The following is an 18572-nucleotide window of genomic DNA, read 5'->3' on the forward strand; positions in this document are numbered from 1 at the left end:
TGGATTAAACTGAGCCTGGGTAGAACAGGTAGAATGAGCCCTCACAAAGCTGACTTCTACATTTGTCAAAGAAAATTAAGGGGCTAGGACGCAGCTGAGGCTCCCACTGGCCCATTGGATTTTTAACATAGGGTGCTTGTGCATGTACTGAACGTGTAAGCTAGGTGAGTCCGGACCAATCAGATTCTGCTTAGGTAGGACAAGCGAGTTGAATCAAGCATATTTTGAAAGTATTTTTAGTTGAAACTCAAACTTGCGACAATATAGTAAAAAAGAATGTCATCTGAAATATCCATAATTTTGTTAATGTACAGATGTATTATAGAAATATTTTTGCCGGCAAATTACCTTATTTTGTGTAATGGAATTTATGATGTCATGCCTTGGTTTGGCAGAATGACTCCCTATGGGAATTTGTAGCGTTGGCAACATGATTGTATTGGAGGGAACTGGAGAATTGTGCAGCCTAAGGGACAACAGAGCACAGTATGAAAACAGGGCAACTGATTGCTTCATGATGGATATTTGATTCATTACGAGTCTAGGTTCCATTTTAGAACCAATTCAATGGGTTAAAGGGATGCAATTAGGAGGTGGACTCTAGTATACCAGCCAAATGTAGGAGAAGCGGGGCTGGTACAGAGCCGCTCTCCATGTGCTGTCCCCGGAGAATCACTCAAAGATTATACGGAGGCATGATCAGTGCCTCCAGGTCTAATTGCCATCGAACCTCCCCTCCAAGTAGTTGATGGGACTAGACCCTGCCTGGATATTGTTGCTATCGATGAGGGGGAAATATTTGTCCTGGACCTGGACCTCAAAGTGCCATATGAAACTGCAGGCCCATTGGATCAAGTAGCGGACCTTAAGGCATGGAAATCAGGGTGTTGAGTTCACCCTCATGAAACTACACCAGAATCATTTCTTTCAAGCAGCTCATGTAGTTGTGTGGGCACAAATGAACTATAAAGTTGCTTAGGGATGTAAGTCAACTCCTGATAATCACTCTTTCACAAACCGTTTTGAGATCCTCATTATCCATAGCCTGTGGGCATATGGACAGCAAGCAAAGCTTTTCAGTCTCTTGTCAGGCGATTCCGGACATTGAGCGTATCCATCCAACAGTGATTGGACTTGAGTTGCTGACAAAGTTGGGTTGTGGGAGACCTGCACCAAAGGAAGTGAATACAGAAAAAGATTTAATTTTTCATTAATCAGGGAAAAAATAGTAATAACAATTTGTAGAGCAAATAAATGTATGCTAAAGAGGTGATTCACACAAAGATTACTGACAAAAAATCAGCTTCTCTTAGTGATTCTGCGCTTGCTCATTTTTAACGCCTCAGAACTTCATCAAAACCAATTTTTACCTGGCCATTACAGGACCATCATCCAGAAGGCTTCCTGCATTTCTACAAGCCGTAGCTGTTTAAATAGTTATTTATTTATATATTATTTTACATTATTTATATAGTTATTTTACTCCTCCTGGCAAAATCAAGTAAATATATATTACGTAGGTATCGAGGTATTTTGTTTTTCTCAACCAGGAACAAGCTCTGGCTGCTCTGCATTTTTCTCGTGTCTTAACCAGAAGCTATAAGCACTAAGCATTCTTTTTTTATTGATACCAGGTACTTGAGGAGTCCACTGAGCACTGTAGTTTGCACTCCTTCCTGATTCCATTTTTTTTTTTTTTTTTTTTTTTTTGGGGGGGGGGTGCTTGTTCCAAAGAAACTAACTCATTTTCGAAGGGGTCGGTACCAATTCAGAGTTGCTGTGACCCAATTCCACCCTGAACCTTCTGTTGAAGAGCTTTATGTCAACTTTTATTGCAGCCATGTTATGCACCAAAGACCAGAGGCGATAACAGGATATAATAGTCAAAAGATTGATTTCTTACCACTCATCCCGCTCATATATAAATTAAAGTCGTTTTCTTTGTATTTTTGTCCTCAACAACATGCCTAACAAATGAGAGGGAAAAAAGTTTGCCAATGCTAGACATGTTCTAAGCATCTGTGGGACTTGCGGTTTTTTTAAAATCCTTCTATTTGGGCTAGCTTTCAATATATGCTAATACAAAATTTACAAGGTTTGACATGTAATTGTCAAGATGTCTTTATTTTGAGGGTATGAAAAATTATACAAATATTGTTTCTCCAATACAGACTCGCTGCCACAATGTCAGAGAATATGGAATCAGTGACAACCAAACTTGCTTTACAGCCAAGCACTGTATTATGCCTTTGGAGGATGAGCTTTATAGCATTAAATTGAATTGAGGTTGTAAATAAAACAATTTATGTTTGGCCTTGAACAATACAAGCAAGGCATGTTATTAATGACATAAAAACATATAAACCAAAACATGTCCTATTAATAACATAATATAATAACAATATTCATATTTCTTTTCTTGTTTCTAATACGCTAATTACAAAATGAAAAGAAAAAGCAATTGATCACAGCTGTAGTTTTACAAAATGATTGGATTTCCCTGTTCCTAACATAAAAATATTTTCCACTGTTTCCTTTAAACAGAAATAAATTTGTAAATCTTTGTAAAAAAATATTATTTCCATATTTAAAGAGGAAATGCACGATCCATTACATGTTTATACCTGTAGGCCAATTAAATTATAATAGCTGGGCCTTTACACATTAGAATTACAACATTGCCTTAATAACTTTTCAAAATTTCTTAAATAAACAAAGAGTGCGGCAGTGCCAAATTGCTTTGTTTTAATCTAGTGCTGTATACTTTCTCATCATAATCTATTTTTTAAATCCGTAAATCTTTAACTACCTGACAATTATCTATTCTTTTTTTTAAATTTAAACTTTTATATACAAAAAATATGAGACTTGCAAATGATTTAGGACAACCAGACTAGAAAGTATTTAATCTTGAATACGTTATGAAATTTTGTTTTTTTTTATTCGTTTTTTACCCTTGTGTCTGAATCAACAAAATTGGATATATGTACTTGCAAAAAAACTCTCTGCAGATATACGGTAATACAAACAATATTTGTATTTTTTATAATTGTTGTGAAGAATTTTGGTTAGGAACATATTAGTCCTACTCCCTTGTTCCAAGTGTTGAGCAACAGCAACAAAAAATTATTAACAAGTTTTATTTCAATAACATGGCTTTATCATACCAATTTATCGATTATTATTTTGAAGATCAGCCTGTTTCACATAGTAACATTTTGGGGTGACTTATCTGTTGAAATTCAGTCTATTTAAATACTAGTAAAAAATAAACAAGAATTTTATGTTATTGTCTTTTGGATCAAAGGAATTTTAATGCTGACGAGTCAATACTAAAGTTCTGATGTTCTACAATGTCTATTGGTAACTATGTTCCTTTTTGGTTGGTGAGTCAGCACGAGAAACCAAAGAGTTCATCTTTCATTTCAATTATGCAAAATTAAATATTGTAAATTCAACACATTTAAACCTGAAATTTTAATTATTAATGAGATGTTAAAATTTCAAGCAGTTAATGAATACTCTTTATTTAAAAGAGATCTACACCAGACGATTATGAAAGAACAAGAAAACAGGATATTTTCAAACCCACAACCTCCCCTTAAACATATTTTGTCATTGAAATATAACAGCATAAGGAGGAAATTAGCACTTAAAACAATTATCACAGACTCTGACAGCCGTATCCCATCCCCGGTGAGGAACAGACTTACGCCCTGTTGAGCAGCCGCCACAGACAGCACCACCACATGAACGGCAGTGGTGAAGTGCAGCAGTGCCGCCGCATGATTGGAACGGTGCTTGACACACGCAGCAATCCCTTGCTTCAGAGTCCGGAACCCAGTATGATGGTCTTGCAGTTTCTTTAATCATGCCTTTCAAACAAACAAAAAAAGATTAATTTACAATTATATAAGGGTCTATATAATTTATCATACTTTTGGGATAGTTCAGAAGTGATCCAAGTGTTGAGAATGTTGTGACAACTGCTTCTGTGACTTTACGTGGCATCACTTCGCTGTCGCTTGACAGTGACGCTTGCGATTCCTGAGATGGGGCGAAACAGAAGTCACAAACTCTCACGGGATATTCCCAACCTTTCTCGGGAACAGACTTTTTTCGACTAGAGCAGGTTGCACATACTCCCTCTCCACACACTCGGCAGTGATGGATTTTCATGTCCATTGTAAAACTGTGTCCACATACGTTGCATTTCTAAAAAAAAAAAAAAAAAAGCTTAAAACACGTAATTAATAATGAAATATTTATCCATAGCCTAATCATTTCTTAATATTACAGTAAAACCTCCATTATAGGGGATAATGATGGTGAGAGGCCCACAGAAAATCGAAAAGCCCGGATAATGGAATTTATTTTTTTTATGTGTTAATTAAAAGATTAATTAAGAACACATGCACATATATTACTTTTATTAATATGTATGTAACAGGAACAAATTTAATTTTAAAAAATTTAACAAAAAATCATTAAAAATTTCTGAAAAAGTTTTCATACCAACATTGACAAACCAATACTAAAGGCCTGTGATTACAAAAATACACTTAACTCGACAACAACAAGCTTTGAAAGCAGGGGTTTTCTAGAAGAGGTGCATTGTTTCTGAACAACGTCCTGTAAATGGGGAAGGATGAGTGTATCTTTCTAGAACATGGGAGTTTTGTAGGAGCAAGACTGTTTCTTTGAATCAGAAGTGATTTGTTGCTACGCGAAATGTATACTTGCATACATAGTATACTACAGAGACCCAGTACCCAGATAATTGGATTTACGGAAAATCAAACCACGGATAATGTTGGTTTTCTCTGTTAAATCTGTTGGATGGACGCTCACGCAGTAACGTCTGCCACGCCTGGAAATATAGATTAGACCTAATTATGGAATTTAATTTCTGACCACTCCAATTCATTCACTCAATTTCCTTTATATAACATATGACTTTATTATATCCGATTTTTTGTCCCTTTACCATTAAGACTTTTCCCCTCTGTTTGTTTTCTATTAGAAGTAGTTTTACTATTATGTTTAACCATTTTTGATGGTGTGCTAGCATGTAGCGAATAATGTTATTGGGTTGTCCGGAAAATAATGCAGGATTTTAAGTTTTCATTAAAAAAAATCTATATAAAATATTCTGTTTACGTTTACAGGATTACTCATTTGTATGAATGTCAACACTTATTAATCCTCTTCCAAATGATATTGTTTGTTTACCTCTGTAGCATTCCGCTACTTGGAAATAATTCAGTCATCCTTATAATGTCAAAGCGAGAATTTCGTACGATTTTCTTTTACGAGTTTAAACTCGGCCGAAGCGGAGCCCAAACGGCTAGAAACATTAACCAAGTCTGGGGCGAGGGTTGTGTTAATGAGTGCACTGTGCAAAGGTGGTTTAAAAAATTTCGGGAGGGAGATTTCAGCCTTGAAGATGAAGAAGGTCGTGGAAGGCCTTCCTCTCTTAATGATGATGTTCTGCGATCAGTGGTGGGTGCAGAGCAACTCAAAGTCAGTAAAACGACCGTCGCTGACCACCTCAAGGCGATTGGAAAAGTGAAAAAACTCGAAAATTGGGTTCCACACTCATTAAACGATCGCCAAAAAAATCAGCGCTTTGATGTTTGTGCATCACTTCTTTGTCGAAACAAAAATGACCCATTTCTGGCCAGAATTGTTACATGTGACGAAAAGTGGATTCTCTACGATAACACTAGACGTTCTGGACAGTGGCTCGACAAAGGAGAAGCTCCAATACATTTTCCAAAGCCCCCAACTCATCAAAAAAAGGTAATGGTTACGGTATGGTGGGCTTCATTTGGTTGAATACACTACAGCTTCTTAAATCCTGGCGAAACCATCAATGCTGAATCATACTGTAACCAAATTAATACCATGCATCAGAAATTGGCAGTAATGAAGCCCTCTTTGGTCAATCGGAAAGGGCCCATTTTGTTGCATGACAACGCTCGACCACATGTGTCACGTGTAACGTCACAAAAATTATTGGAGCTTGGCTATGAAACTTTGCCTCACCCACCCTACTCTCCGGACCTCTCGCCTACTGACTACCATTTTTGATTAAAGAACATTGCTTTAAAGTAACTAGTTTCTTTTTTTTTGTTTAATACCAAAATCCTGCATTATTTTCCGGACAACCCAATATAACCTTGTTGAAACCTAGAAAGCCTCAATCAGACTTCAACTCATACCGCCCTATATCTCTTACTTCCTGTCTGCTTAAGACATTTGAAAGAATGGTAAAGGCACGACTAGAATGGTGGCTGGAAAGCAATAAAAAACTGCCCGACTCACAAATGGACTTTAGAAAAGAACGCTCAATCACAGATACCCATGGAATACTAGTCACAGACATACAACTAGGTTTCACGAATAACCAAAGCACTCTAGCATTGTTTCTGGACAAATCAGCTGCCTTTGATTCCGTCAATCTGTTCATTCTAGCAAAAAAAATGCAAAAGATGTCCCTTGCTTCAGAGTCCGGAACCCAGTATGATGGCTCAATCACAGATACCCATGGAATACTAGTCACAGACATACAACTAGGTTTCACGAATAACCAAAGCACTCTAGCATTGTTTCTGGACAAATCAGCTGCCTTTGATTCCGTCAATCTGTTCATTCTAGCAAAAAAAATGCAAAAGATGGGTTTACCTATCAAATTTATTAAAAACACAATCACTCTCGTCTCAGAGAGGAACATATATGTCCAAATAAATGACATCACTCTTGGACCAAGGAAAGCTAGTTGGATTGCCCCAAGGAGGGATACTAAGCCCACTGCTGTATTTGCTATATGTTGCAGTTGTAGAAAATGTAATAAAAAAAATATTAAAATTATTCAACTGGAGGATGACATATGCGTCTACTCAACTCACAAATCAGCAGAAGCGGCAATAGAGGCCATGGATTCGGCGGTGAGAAAATTATTGTATTGGACGTACACCAACGGATTAAATATTTCTGAAGAAAAATAAAAAATATGTTATTTTACAAGATCTACGAAATCTACTCTTCCTGATACTTTGACCCTGGGTGAAAAATCATTTCCGGTGGTTAATGAAGTCAAATTTCTCGGATTAAAATTGGATCATAAGTTATCATGGAATGGTCATATTGCTGCATTGAGACCAAAGCAGAGAAATTTTATAATCCACTGAAATGTATTTCAGGATATGCTAACCCTACAGTCAGCTTACTCTACTATAAAGCAACAATTAGATCTATAATTGACTTTGGATCAATTTATTACGGACAAGCTTCTGGATCAAAATTAAAGAAATTGGACATCATACAGCACAAATCTCTCAAAACTTGTTTGGGGTCTCTTAAGAGCATCCCCAATGATGTCATCAAAGCTGAATGTAACGATCAGCCACTGTCACACAGAAGAGACGGTTTATGTTGCGCCAAATGGTGAAAAAAACATCTCTTGCTCAGCACATCTGCGATTTGTCCATAATGAATCTAACAAAAAAATATTGGCCAAAGAAAAAATTTCCACCAATTACCACGAGTTTTACCTCTCTGGCAAAATATCAAGAAAAAATTGAACAAAGAGAACCCCTCCAATTTTCTCTACAGAGCTAAAAACAATTAGAAACCCCCTTAATTGCTATGTACTAAAAGACTACTCTGGACAAAATCCCGTAGCGGTTAATCAACAAGGCTTGCTGATCTTCAGGAACTTTTCCCTAAGGACCACCTAACTGTTTATACCGACGGATCCCTCAAGTCTGGGAAGGTTGGATGCTACTGGTTCTGCCCTAGCATCAATAAAGGGGAATCAATTCCTCTGCCGGCAGAGATATCAATTTATTCGGCGGAATTATTACCAATTAAGGCAGCGATAACTTTCCTTACACTCAACCTTCCTACAACAAATCACATTATAATTTGCTCAGCCAACCTCAGTGCAATCCAGTGCTTGCAAAACCACATTTACTAACATTAAGAATTATATTGTAGCTGACATAAAAAAGACAGTCAACAACTTTTCCACTTTAAAAAAAGGTCTCTTTCGTGTGGATTAAAGGACATATGGGCATCTACGGCAACGAAAAAGCCGACAAACTTGCAAAAAATGCCACACAGTTACTCACCCCTAGAATCATAAGGATTCCTTATACAGACCTTTTTCAAATGTTGGAAACAAGAATTCAAATAGAATGGCAAACTGAATACTCTGCCTCGGATAAGGGAATGGCTTACAAAATATTATTTCCACTTGTGAAAACAATACCGTGGTTTAACAAACTAGACATGGCAAAAAAAGACATAACCACCATACATCGGTTAAGAACAAACCATGGCATCTGCGCAGCATATCTTCACAAGATTGGCACAAAACAACACCCAAATTGTGACACATGCGGAGTAAAGGAGGACCTAACGCACATAATGTTTCACTGCAGCCAACATTCGTCAGCCAGAAATAAATTCTACCAGGATCTGGAGAAAGAAGGAGTAGAACACCCAATTACTGAAAGTAGAGCTCTATTCAAGAATCCCAGAGTGTATAATTTGATAATAAAATTTTTAAAAGTTGTGTCTGTGAAAATATAATATGAACTGTTTAAATTGTATATATTCTTTGTAACATGGCTGTATAATTGTTTGATGCCAAAATAATAATAATTTTTAAAAAAACCTTGCTTTAATTTCATACTATTAATCAAGGTTTTAAGTTGAGATAAAAAAGTCAGTGTCACGAGCGGGATTCGAACCCACAACCTTCAGCTTGATACGCTGCTACCACTTGAGCTGTCGTGACTTCGATCCCCTCGGGCAAAATAAATAATGGAGGTTTTACTGTTTTTTGAACTGCTGTTATGGTCTATAAATATGTTTTGGTCTGTAAATATTTAGTAAAATATAACTTACACTTATTTCAACATTTGGTTTCCAGTATTTCGGTGCGACTTGGTCTGAAACCCACGAGCTCAAGGCTTTTGTTGGCGTGGCTGAAGCACTGACAACAGCTTCTGTAAAATACGCAACTCCATCGATTACACGCTGTGCCGAATTTTGATTGTTAGCATTGCTCAACATCTGAAAGTGAAAAAATTCTCAAAACACTGTTAAATTGGAAACAAAAAGTTTACAATTTACCCCTGGCCAAATGTGGTGTATTTCAGTACGAACGGCCGTATCCTCCGGTGGTGTGTTTCCATACCAGTATTGTCGGCTACGATAAATCTCTCCACAGTTTGGACACTCGATGACATAGCTAAATGAGTAAGGAAAGAAATTTTAAATATATCCTTACTACTGTTCTGTATCGATTTCTCTTACCCGGACCAGGCGTATTTTGTAATTACTTCAAACCATGAACCATCGTTAGTTGTGCTGTATTTAGGTGTCACTCTCACCTCCTTTCCATTGCTGTAGCAAATCTTGCAGACATAAAATATATTCTCATATTGATGTTGATATCTGTAAATAAACAATAAATAATCTTTAAAAAAATGTATGTTATTTGAGATAGTAAGTTCCTATCCATATTATGTTATTCTGGAGAGTTAGATCAAAATTTTTTGGCTCATGAGAAACTAGACAAAGACTAAAGGTTTTTTCCCCAAAATGATCCCAATATCAAAAAAATATATGGGGGGAACAGAAGTCTGCTTGAGGCTGTTTTAGGGTTGTATGGCCTATTCCTTGGCTCGTAAAATGCACCTCTTGAGGCTTGAAGGCTCTATTACCAAGGCCTTCACGTTGAATTGGGTGCGTTTAGGACCAGCCTGGGCTGTGAGTTCTGGAGAGAGCAACTTAGAGCATAGATAGACGGTCACTGCGAGTACTGTCTCTCCCTGGCTCAGTTTTGACCTGGTAGCCAAGGAGATAACACGTTTGTATAATGTCAAACAATAAGAAACAGAAAAATGAAAAAGGTCATTGTAGATACATCCTATATTATTAGAAAGGGATTAATGTGGTGGATTTCATTCTCTTTTTGAGAAATTGGAAGACGATAAAATAAAATTTCTTACAATTACTTTGTAGAAAAAACCACTTCAACTTTATTGATGATGATACATATAATTAAAAAAAAAAAAAAAAAAAAAAAAAAAAAAAAAAAAAAAAAAAAAAAAGGGACAGCAAGCAGTTTACATTAAATGGGCAATACATCTGCTAACATCTACACACATCAATGCACTGGCATGGCTGACCGCACTTTCTTATGCAGGTTCAGTGTCGGACGCACTGAGGGGGCCGGACAAGTACCCGGCAGTGAATAGTGGCCCGACCAATATCTGGTCCATGGATACTTATAGCCTATACAACACTGGGAGCCCAGTATAAAACATGGTCCATTGTATGATGGGGAAAACAAACAAACAAAAAGACGTCTACAAGCGTTCTATCCCTCAGCTATGAGGTTTCTTGACCAAGTCAGGCAAACCCCTACTGACATGATCCTGAAGAACAAATATAACCCAGGTATATTAGCAATTTCAGACGCAGATGTGACCCCTAGGAATTTATTTTGGTGAAGCCCTTTGGAGGGCGAGTTTGACTCTGGGATAGTATTCAGGGTTGGAAACAAACCGACATGCCCTGGGTCCTTCCAGCCGAACTCGTTCAGGACGATCTCATGGTTATTAGCCAAGTCGTGTATATCACTGCACCTTTACTGGTCTGCGTTCTTAGGAACTCATATTGGAATTCACTGGTTTTCGCTTTGCCTCGTCTTCACAGACGGGTCCTAAGACCAGCGAAGGTGTAATGTACACGGCAGAACTTTATGCGATGTGGCAAATGCTTGGGGTGATTCGAGATGATGAAGGCTCTGTCTTCCTCGTCTGTACAGACTCCTTGAGCACAGTATCGGCAATCCAGGACAGATTCTCTGTGGATCCCCTCATCAGGTTCTTTTCAGGGAGATGTACTGAGCTGGAGCACCTGGGAAAAACGGTAGTAGTCGTCTGGAAATGTCGGGCTGGAGGGCAACTAATGTGCAGACGAGGCAGCGAAATATCTGGGACATCTCACCCTCTAGACCGAGCCACTAGTCTCGCTGTGCGAGCGTTGGCAGCATCAATAGGTCGTCTGAGAAGCTTCTATGAGTTAAGAGAACTACTGAACAATGACACCCTGAGAATTTGAAGTGAAAAGGAAAGGATCATGTTAACCCAACTGAGGATAGGCCATGGCACACTTACACTAGCTTTTGGGGCAAAACCGGCGCAGTGTCTCATATGTAGACAAAGGTGGCTCAGTGTCATTTGATTTAAAAGTGCCATGCCTTGGCACCTTAAAGGGAGCGAATAGGCATGAGCTCTGGTATAAAGATGGTACTTGGGAGGTCGAGCAAATGTTGGGCCCCCTGTTATAAATATTGTTTATACTGTGTGTATATGTATGTGTGTGCATTTATTTGTAAATAAAGTTTAAATAGTTAATAAAGTTTAAAGTTTATAAATTGTGTTATATGATGTATATATTTGTTTGTAATACATTTTAAATATTTAAATTATTGCGAGTGTGCGATTTATGCATAGCATAAGACTGATGGTGGAATATAGAGTAATAAATGTTTTAATTTAGTTAACTACTATTTCCTTTAATCTTGAAGGTAATAGGACCTCTCAAAAATTATTGGGGGATCTGAGTGAGCTAGTCACCAGTTTTGTTTTCCTCTCCTTTTGCATTAAGGCTGACCAAAAGCATGGTAATGACAAAAACGTAAGGATAGCCCAGATAACAAGCTATTGCTTAGTAAGGCGAAATATGAATGCTGAATTGAGGCTGAGTACCAATAGAGGTTCTATTACCCCCCCCCCCATTATTATTTTATTAACTACAAACTACAAAATGGCAAAAAGGAGGGAAAATTCAAAAGGTGCAGTTGAGATGGGAAGTTGGTGTCCGAGTGGATCGAGGTCACGCTAGCTCAAGTGGTAGAGCAGCGGCGTATCAAGCCGAAGATCGTGGGTTCGAATCCCGCTCATGCCATTGACTTTTTTATCTCAACTAAAAACCATAATTAATTATAATATATTAATTGGTCAAGTGGACCACGAAATTAGTGAATTTTTTTTATTTACAATTTCAATAGCATTTATCTTTTAATCTTTTTCCTCTCACCCCCTTGGGCGCCCCAAGCAACCCACTGGGTGAATTTGTATCATAACAGGGTTTGCACTGCCCTTGAGATACCTTGACTATCTTATAAGTTATAACATATTGCATAACTCTAACATTGATTAACAAAATCCTAACGATAATGAAATGATGAATGTGAGTTCACTTTCCTCTGACATTTTATCAAATCTCACTAGGCAAACTAAACAATTTATAATTAGACAATATAATTAAATTCAAACAGAGCCAATTTTCAAGAAAACGTGCATATGTGGTATGGTTGTCGTAATGATCTCAATGACAATACATACATAAAGAAAGATGACAATCTTAGCCAATTAAATTAAAAAAAGGCTCAGTTGATAAACTTACTTATAAAAAAGAGTAAACAAAAGATTTGAAAAAAAGTATTTGCATTGTTTGCTTGTTTACCCTTTGTAAACAGATAAGCATAATTATATAACCTTTTTTTTTCTTTTTTTAATGCAATATTAATTTTTATCTTTTTTCCTTTAGAAGTGTTAAAACTACCTGCACTTTTTTTTGGTGAAATGTTGCTGCCCATTGGAAATATGGCCCATAGATAGTTGGCACCTTTTATCACACGAAAGGCACGAAGAGGGGCATGTGAAGTACTCGTCCGGCAACACCTCGCCCCTCGTGTTTATCTTCCCGCTAAATCTGTCGTTCAGGGTCCTGAGGATGTTGTAAACCAGTTTGGGGTTGCGTGGCGACCTGACTGTTGTATTAGCCAGCTCGGTCTTCATGTAATTGAGCACTTCGGAATAGTCCGTGCTCGTCTGCGTTTGCTGCCCTATGTAGCACAGTGAGGAAAATGCATCGAAAGAAAGGCCCATTTCCTTAAAGTTTTTCCTCAGGGTATCTTCAGGAGTGCGACCTCCTCCTGAAAATATAAATAAATACCAATTTGAAGAAAAAAAAGCACACATAAATTTTGAACCTAGTTAATTATATTTCTAGTTAAACTATTAACACAATACATACTAATTAAACTATTAATACATACGCAAAGTAAGAGGCTTTGTATGCCGGGTTTCATGGAAGATGAGTATGGACGGCCCAAGGGATGATATGGTACCACCTAATTCATTTTTTTTGCAAATCATCTCCAGACACGACTGAAGATGGTTTGTGTAGTCATGAGACGCAGAGGACAGAAACTTGTACATGTTGTCGTGAAGCCTGTCACTTCTTGTGCGATAGATGACAATGTCAGAAACGGCGAGGACTTTGACCAGGAGGCGGGTTCTATACTGCGCATCGACGGCTTTTATGGACCCCATCAGCCCCTCCGTGTCTAAACAGATGACGCCAAACTCAGACGAGTAAGCTGCGTAGATGCCTATTGTGCAGCTTGACTGTTCTGGCGATGTCTTGAACACCTCTTCTCCATTGAAAAATATGTGGTTCATCGTGTGTGATTTGCCGTCTCCCGTGTTTCCGATTATTGTCACCACTTTGACCCTCTGGTAGCCATTGGGGTTCATTGGTTTCAAGCCGAGTAATACACAAAATTCTTCTGCAGTTCCAACCTAAAACACCATGAGACTGACTAAACAAAAAGAACTCGCTAAAATACATTGAACATTTTTAAAAAATGCTTGGACATTTCTGATAAGGGATGCTAAGAAAATAATTTATAAAATCAGATAATAAATAAAAGGAAGGAACTCAATAGAGAGCATCCGACACACAAAACTCCAAAGGATGATAAGTAAGATATTATAGTTCAAATAAAACTTCCAAAAATAGTAAATAAAAGTTTGAATATTGTTCCAATGGGTCCACACTCTTACCAAAAATCAGGAGCTGCATTGTACTGAACTCTCACTGACATGAGAAGTTGATTCTATTTTACAAGTTGGATGGTGTGAAACCAGCCAAGAAAAGCCTTCACATGGCAGCTGAGTCATTGAGAGTCAACCAAGCAACGATTTAATCAATTAAACCCCTCGTCTGAAACTAGCCTGTACATTTATCTTGCATTGGAAACAGGGTAAGAATCTCCTTTTCAGGATTTCATAATGTGCACAAAATGCATATATATAACTGGTTACTTGGTTGAATGCATCTGACGCAGTAATCATAGAGGATGCTAATGAGCAGAAAAAACCCTGTCACATTTACTAACAGGCTGTAAAGCTAAAATGAGGAGAATATGTTTTGGAATACTTAATACTATTAAGGCAATTAATAAAATTATAAATGACTTAGTTTATGTACTTGTAAGTCTGGAACAGGTTAAACTACTACTCTTTAAGACATGTATGATTAGAATTATGCCAATTATTCTTTCACTACGTTATGAAACATTGTGAAATATGAACTATGAATGTAATTGTGCTTAATAACTGAAACAAAAATAAATAGTTAATAAAATAAAAAATTTACAAATTATAGATATAATTATCTGTAAGACCAATGATTCATTCATTATCACCTCATAAAGCATATGTTTAAAAATAGAAAATTTATCTAAATAAACCAATAGAAACGATTAACAAAAGTTATGAAATATCTTACTTCAAGCTAATGATTTTGATTTTATTATAACAACATATATAATTTAATGCTGAGTAGTTATGAGTTGCAAAATGGTATTTTTACGAAAACACGTTATATATATTTTTTTAAATAAGTACGTAAAGGCATGCAACCACTGTACGCACAGCAAAAGGAAGCATAACTATTTTAATAATAAGTTTATTGCATTGCAAATTTATATGAAAAAAAAAACATTTATTTCAAACAAAAAATAAACAATTCGGCAAGGTAAGAGTTTGTCAGAATACTACTATTTATCTAGTCTTCTAAATTTTAGATCAGAGACCCGTCATATTTAGAAAATTAGGTTCTTTAGTCGGTCCCTATCATCAGGCAATACTTTCACCTGAACTACCAGATATACCGCATTATTACTTCATATCTCAAACAAAAAACATTCAGCTACGATGTGTTTGACTGTAGTAGTTCTTGACAACTTTGCCAAAAAGGAAGGTTGACCATGAGGTATACATGGGTAAGCTTAAAACGTCCTATTCTTAGGAGTGCCAGGACCGCTTCCTCCTTACAAGTTGTTCTATAAGTGAAGGGCCATTGTTTAACCTCTCTCTTAATTTCAGTTAAGCAAGTTTTCCCAGATCTTATTTTTGACATTTGAAAGGAAGTCTTCCCCAGAAAGTCGTCGCCTATGCTTTCCATGATGGCTAATTTGGCTGCCCAAATTCACATGAATAGGGCTGAGACATTCTTTGCTAATTTTACAAAGATAGTTCCTTCTCACAGTGTGTTGTTTTCAACAATTCGGATTTCGAGCTTTTAGTTCATCATCAGTGGATTGTTGAAAACAACTTACTGTGAGTAGGAACTATCTTTTTAAAAGGATTGAACACTGCACTCACTCCACCGTTCATCATTTCTATTCTTTGCTCTTTGTTCCTCTAAGGATAGAAGAATTTCCTGGATTGCAGGATTAAAGGATAATTGGTACTGTGCAGCCAAAGAATTCGTGCATACAAGTGATAGGGAAAATATTTAGACTTTTATTAATTGCAATGAATTCAGTGGTGCTGCTTATTACTGGAAATGCAAACATGTACATTCTGTAGTAGCTTATAAATGCAGCTCCCACACCAATTGAACTGAACATAAACACTAAATTTTTAATTATTTTATCAGCTCCTACTTAATTCTATAAATACTCAATTAATTGTACACAATTTTTTCTAAATGAAAATGAAAAGCTGAAAGTCAAGGGTTCGAATCCCACCTGTGACACAAATTTTTCATTTAGAAAAAATTGTGTATATTAATTGAGTGAACATAAACACTTATTTAATAGATGAATGTAATATGAGGAATTTACTTAAATTCAATTTTATTTTAGAAACTTGGTTAAATGTAGAGAAAGTTTAGGTTTGAGAAATTGCCAGGGTGGAACAAGGGAGGTGTTCAACTTAGGAAGAAGAGGTACTGAGATAGAGTCATGAAGCATGGAAAAGACACAATCACAAAGTGCTTTCTGATCAAGTTTTGTGTATTGTTGATGTAACCTGAAGGTCCATTTTGGAATAAGGGTTAGATTTGAGATAAGAGATTAAAAGGAAATAAACCTGAAATATCATGAATGCCATTAACACATCAATTTACCAAATGATCAATATTAAAAAAATTTTAAACAGAAACACTGGCTACCTCAAATCAATATTTATATCCACTCTGGCCCAAAATTCTGATTCTAGTGCACATACTTAAAAATGAAACAACCAGATGCAAGCTTTAGGAATGAAATATCTAACAGAAGGTCCTGGAAACCATCCGATTAAAATTTTATAGTCGAATTGCATAAAATTAAAATACATTGAATTTAAGATAGCAATTGTTACTGGATGCTGGATAATCAGTAAATAAGGCTTATGAAGCAAGAAAGTAAAGGTAAATTACCTTAATGCACTCTTTTGAATCAAGGAGCTGGAAAGCTTTGACCACATTTCCATTCTGATCATCCAAACTAAGTTCAAGCGATGTAAATTCCGATGTGTGTGTGATGTCAGGAAGAGAAGGACCATGGCGTTTGACCTCATTCTCCTTCACTTGGTAATTGCGATTGTTGGACAGCGAAAGGCTGTCTATCGATTCCAGGATGGCCGGCGAAACGGGGTAGTTGTAGTTCATCCACTGCGACCCTTTTCGGCCCAATCCACTGGCGCTCGAATTGAAAGCCATTAAAACATTCTATTCGAGAACATGCAGTCAATCTGCAACAAGAAGATTGATTTCTGACAATTCTTTTAATAGTTTGGTTCACTTATGCTGTTTTGGTCTGTCAGATTTCTTGTTTTTCACAACAAGAGAGACTTCTGTTTTCAAGGCGTGCAAGAGAGTAATTTCGATGGGATCGAATTTAAATCATACTTCTCACTATATCCTCACCTCATTTTGATATTTGATGGAAGACCACAAGTATAGGCAGACTGGGATAATCACAAAGAACCAAATATGTGACAGATCAAACTATTATTTTTTTAGTATATTTACAAGTGGATGAACAGTGATGATTGATTAATTGCAAGGTTAAATAATTTAACTGAATTGTCAGGAAAAATTTAATATTATCATATTTTTTCAACAAAAAAAATGAACTTATTTTACACAACAATATGCTGGGATCAAGAAGAAACATGTATATGACAAAACAAAAACCAGAAGGGCCAGAAGTGGAACAGGTGTTCATAATAGTTTGACATATTTAGAAATTCTTTGAACAAGTTATAATTTTTAATTTTAAACCGTCAAATTATTCAAATGTTAATTTGAATAATATTTTCAAGTAAGTCTGTGTATAGTAAACATAGAATTATGTAACGAAGTAGTTCGGAATTTTTTTTGTTTCATAGGAGGATAAAAAGAATTGTTTTAGAGTATATTGTTTTTAATTGATTTTAAATACATAAATGGCAGAAATGGTTTAAATATTGATAATAAAATTGAGGATAATTTAAAATTGAAAAATCAGCTTAGCAAAGCTAGAGTTCGCCATATTAGCAACAAGTGTCAACAAATGTAAATACATTTTTTTGTCAATGTCAAACTTTAATTTAATGTTGAAATTGATTAAATATGCTAGTAGAAAATAAATTAAAAAGAGAAATAAATAACATTCCAGCCACGCGTGGGCCTTGTATATTTTTAGAAACAAGAAAACATAAATCAATTGTTATAGATCATAGGATGGAAAATGAGCTGTTTCTCTGCAAATCCACATTCGTGGCATGTCATTCGATTTGAACCCACCAAAAAGCCAAATCGACGTGAAAAAAACCCAAACCCTCGACTGTCTAATTCGAAAAAACAAGGGATTTTCAAAAGATTACCTTTTGTCAGAGTCCTTCTCAGTGTGTTTTCACGTCAAGGCGTGCAAGAGAGTAATTTCGATGGGATCGAATACCGGAATTAATCTCGAGAAAGATAAGGATAGGTCCGATACCGATGTAAATCTGGTAAACAGGAATTATTATTGTTTCTTTTTAACTGTCTAGGTTGAGGACGAATAACACAGTATGGATGACCCAGAGGTTGCAGCCTAGCAGGTTATGTTAGTCTGGTATTGACATGTCGTCAAACTAGGCGCACCTCTGCTCGAAAAGTTAACGAGAACTAAAAAACAATTAAAACAGCCAACTTCGGCTAAAAACTTCAAATAAAACAATTAAATAAAATTTCTGTTTAACCCTTTTATCCCATTCGATGCACCGAATAAGCAATAAAACACTTAGAGTATCCTGTGACAAAGACTTGGCTACCTTGTTTGATAGCAAGTAGGAATTTAAAGAGCATATTATCAATGTTTTAAAAAAAGCTCTTAAAATTCTGGGTTTTGTTATAAGAAATACTCATTCATTCATAATCTAAATTCATAATTGAAATTGTAA

General features: G+C 36.3%; 1 protein-coding gene across 1 annotated transcript; it reads right to left on the bottom strand.

The window, feature by feature from the left end:
* Positions 1–2306: 2306 nt before the first annotated feature.
* Positions 2307–18207, bottom strand: LOC106662844 (zinc finger FYVE domain-containing protein 1-like). Its single transcript, XM_014387247.2, has 9 exons — positions 18015–18207; positions 16585–16898; positions 13148–13673; positions 12652–13024; positions 9328–9468; positions 9145–9262; positions 8917–9084; positions 3939–4215; positions 2307–3875 (listed from the first exon to the last, which is right to left on the bottom strand). The coding sequence occupies exons 2-9, from the start codon at positions 16864–16866 to the stop codon at positions 3646–3648; spliced, it is 2115 nt and encodes a 704-aa protein (XP_014242733.1). The 5' UTR covers positions 16867–16898; positions 18015–18207; the 3' UTR covers positions 2307–3645.
* Positions 18208–18572: the final 365 nt, after the last annotated feature.

Source organism: Cimex lectularius, unplaced genomic scaffold (genome assembly GCF_000648675.2).
Source record: "Cimex lectularius strain Harlan isolate CLEC.00 unplaced genomic scaffold, Clec_2.1 scaffold73, whole genome shotgun sequence".
Taxonomy (NCBI): Eukaryota; Metazoa; Arthropoda; class Insecta; order Hemiptera; family Cimicidae; genus Cimex; species Cimex lectularius.

Coding starts and splice junctions, on each gene's coding strand:
- LOC106662844 (XM_014387247.2), bottom strand. CDS start 16,866: ATGGCTTTCAATTCGAGCGCCAGTGGATTGGGCCGAAAAGGGTCGCAG. Junction 13,025..13,147: donor TACAAAGCCTCTTACTTTGC/GTATGTATTAAT, acceptor TTATATTTTCAG/GAGGAGGTCGCACTCCTGAA. Junction 9,085..9,144: donor TACACCACATTTGGCCAGGG/GTAAATTGTAAA, acceptor TTTCACTTTCAG/ATGTTGAGCAATGCTAACAA.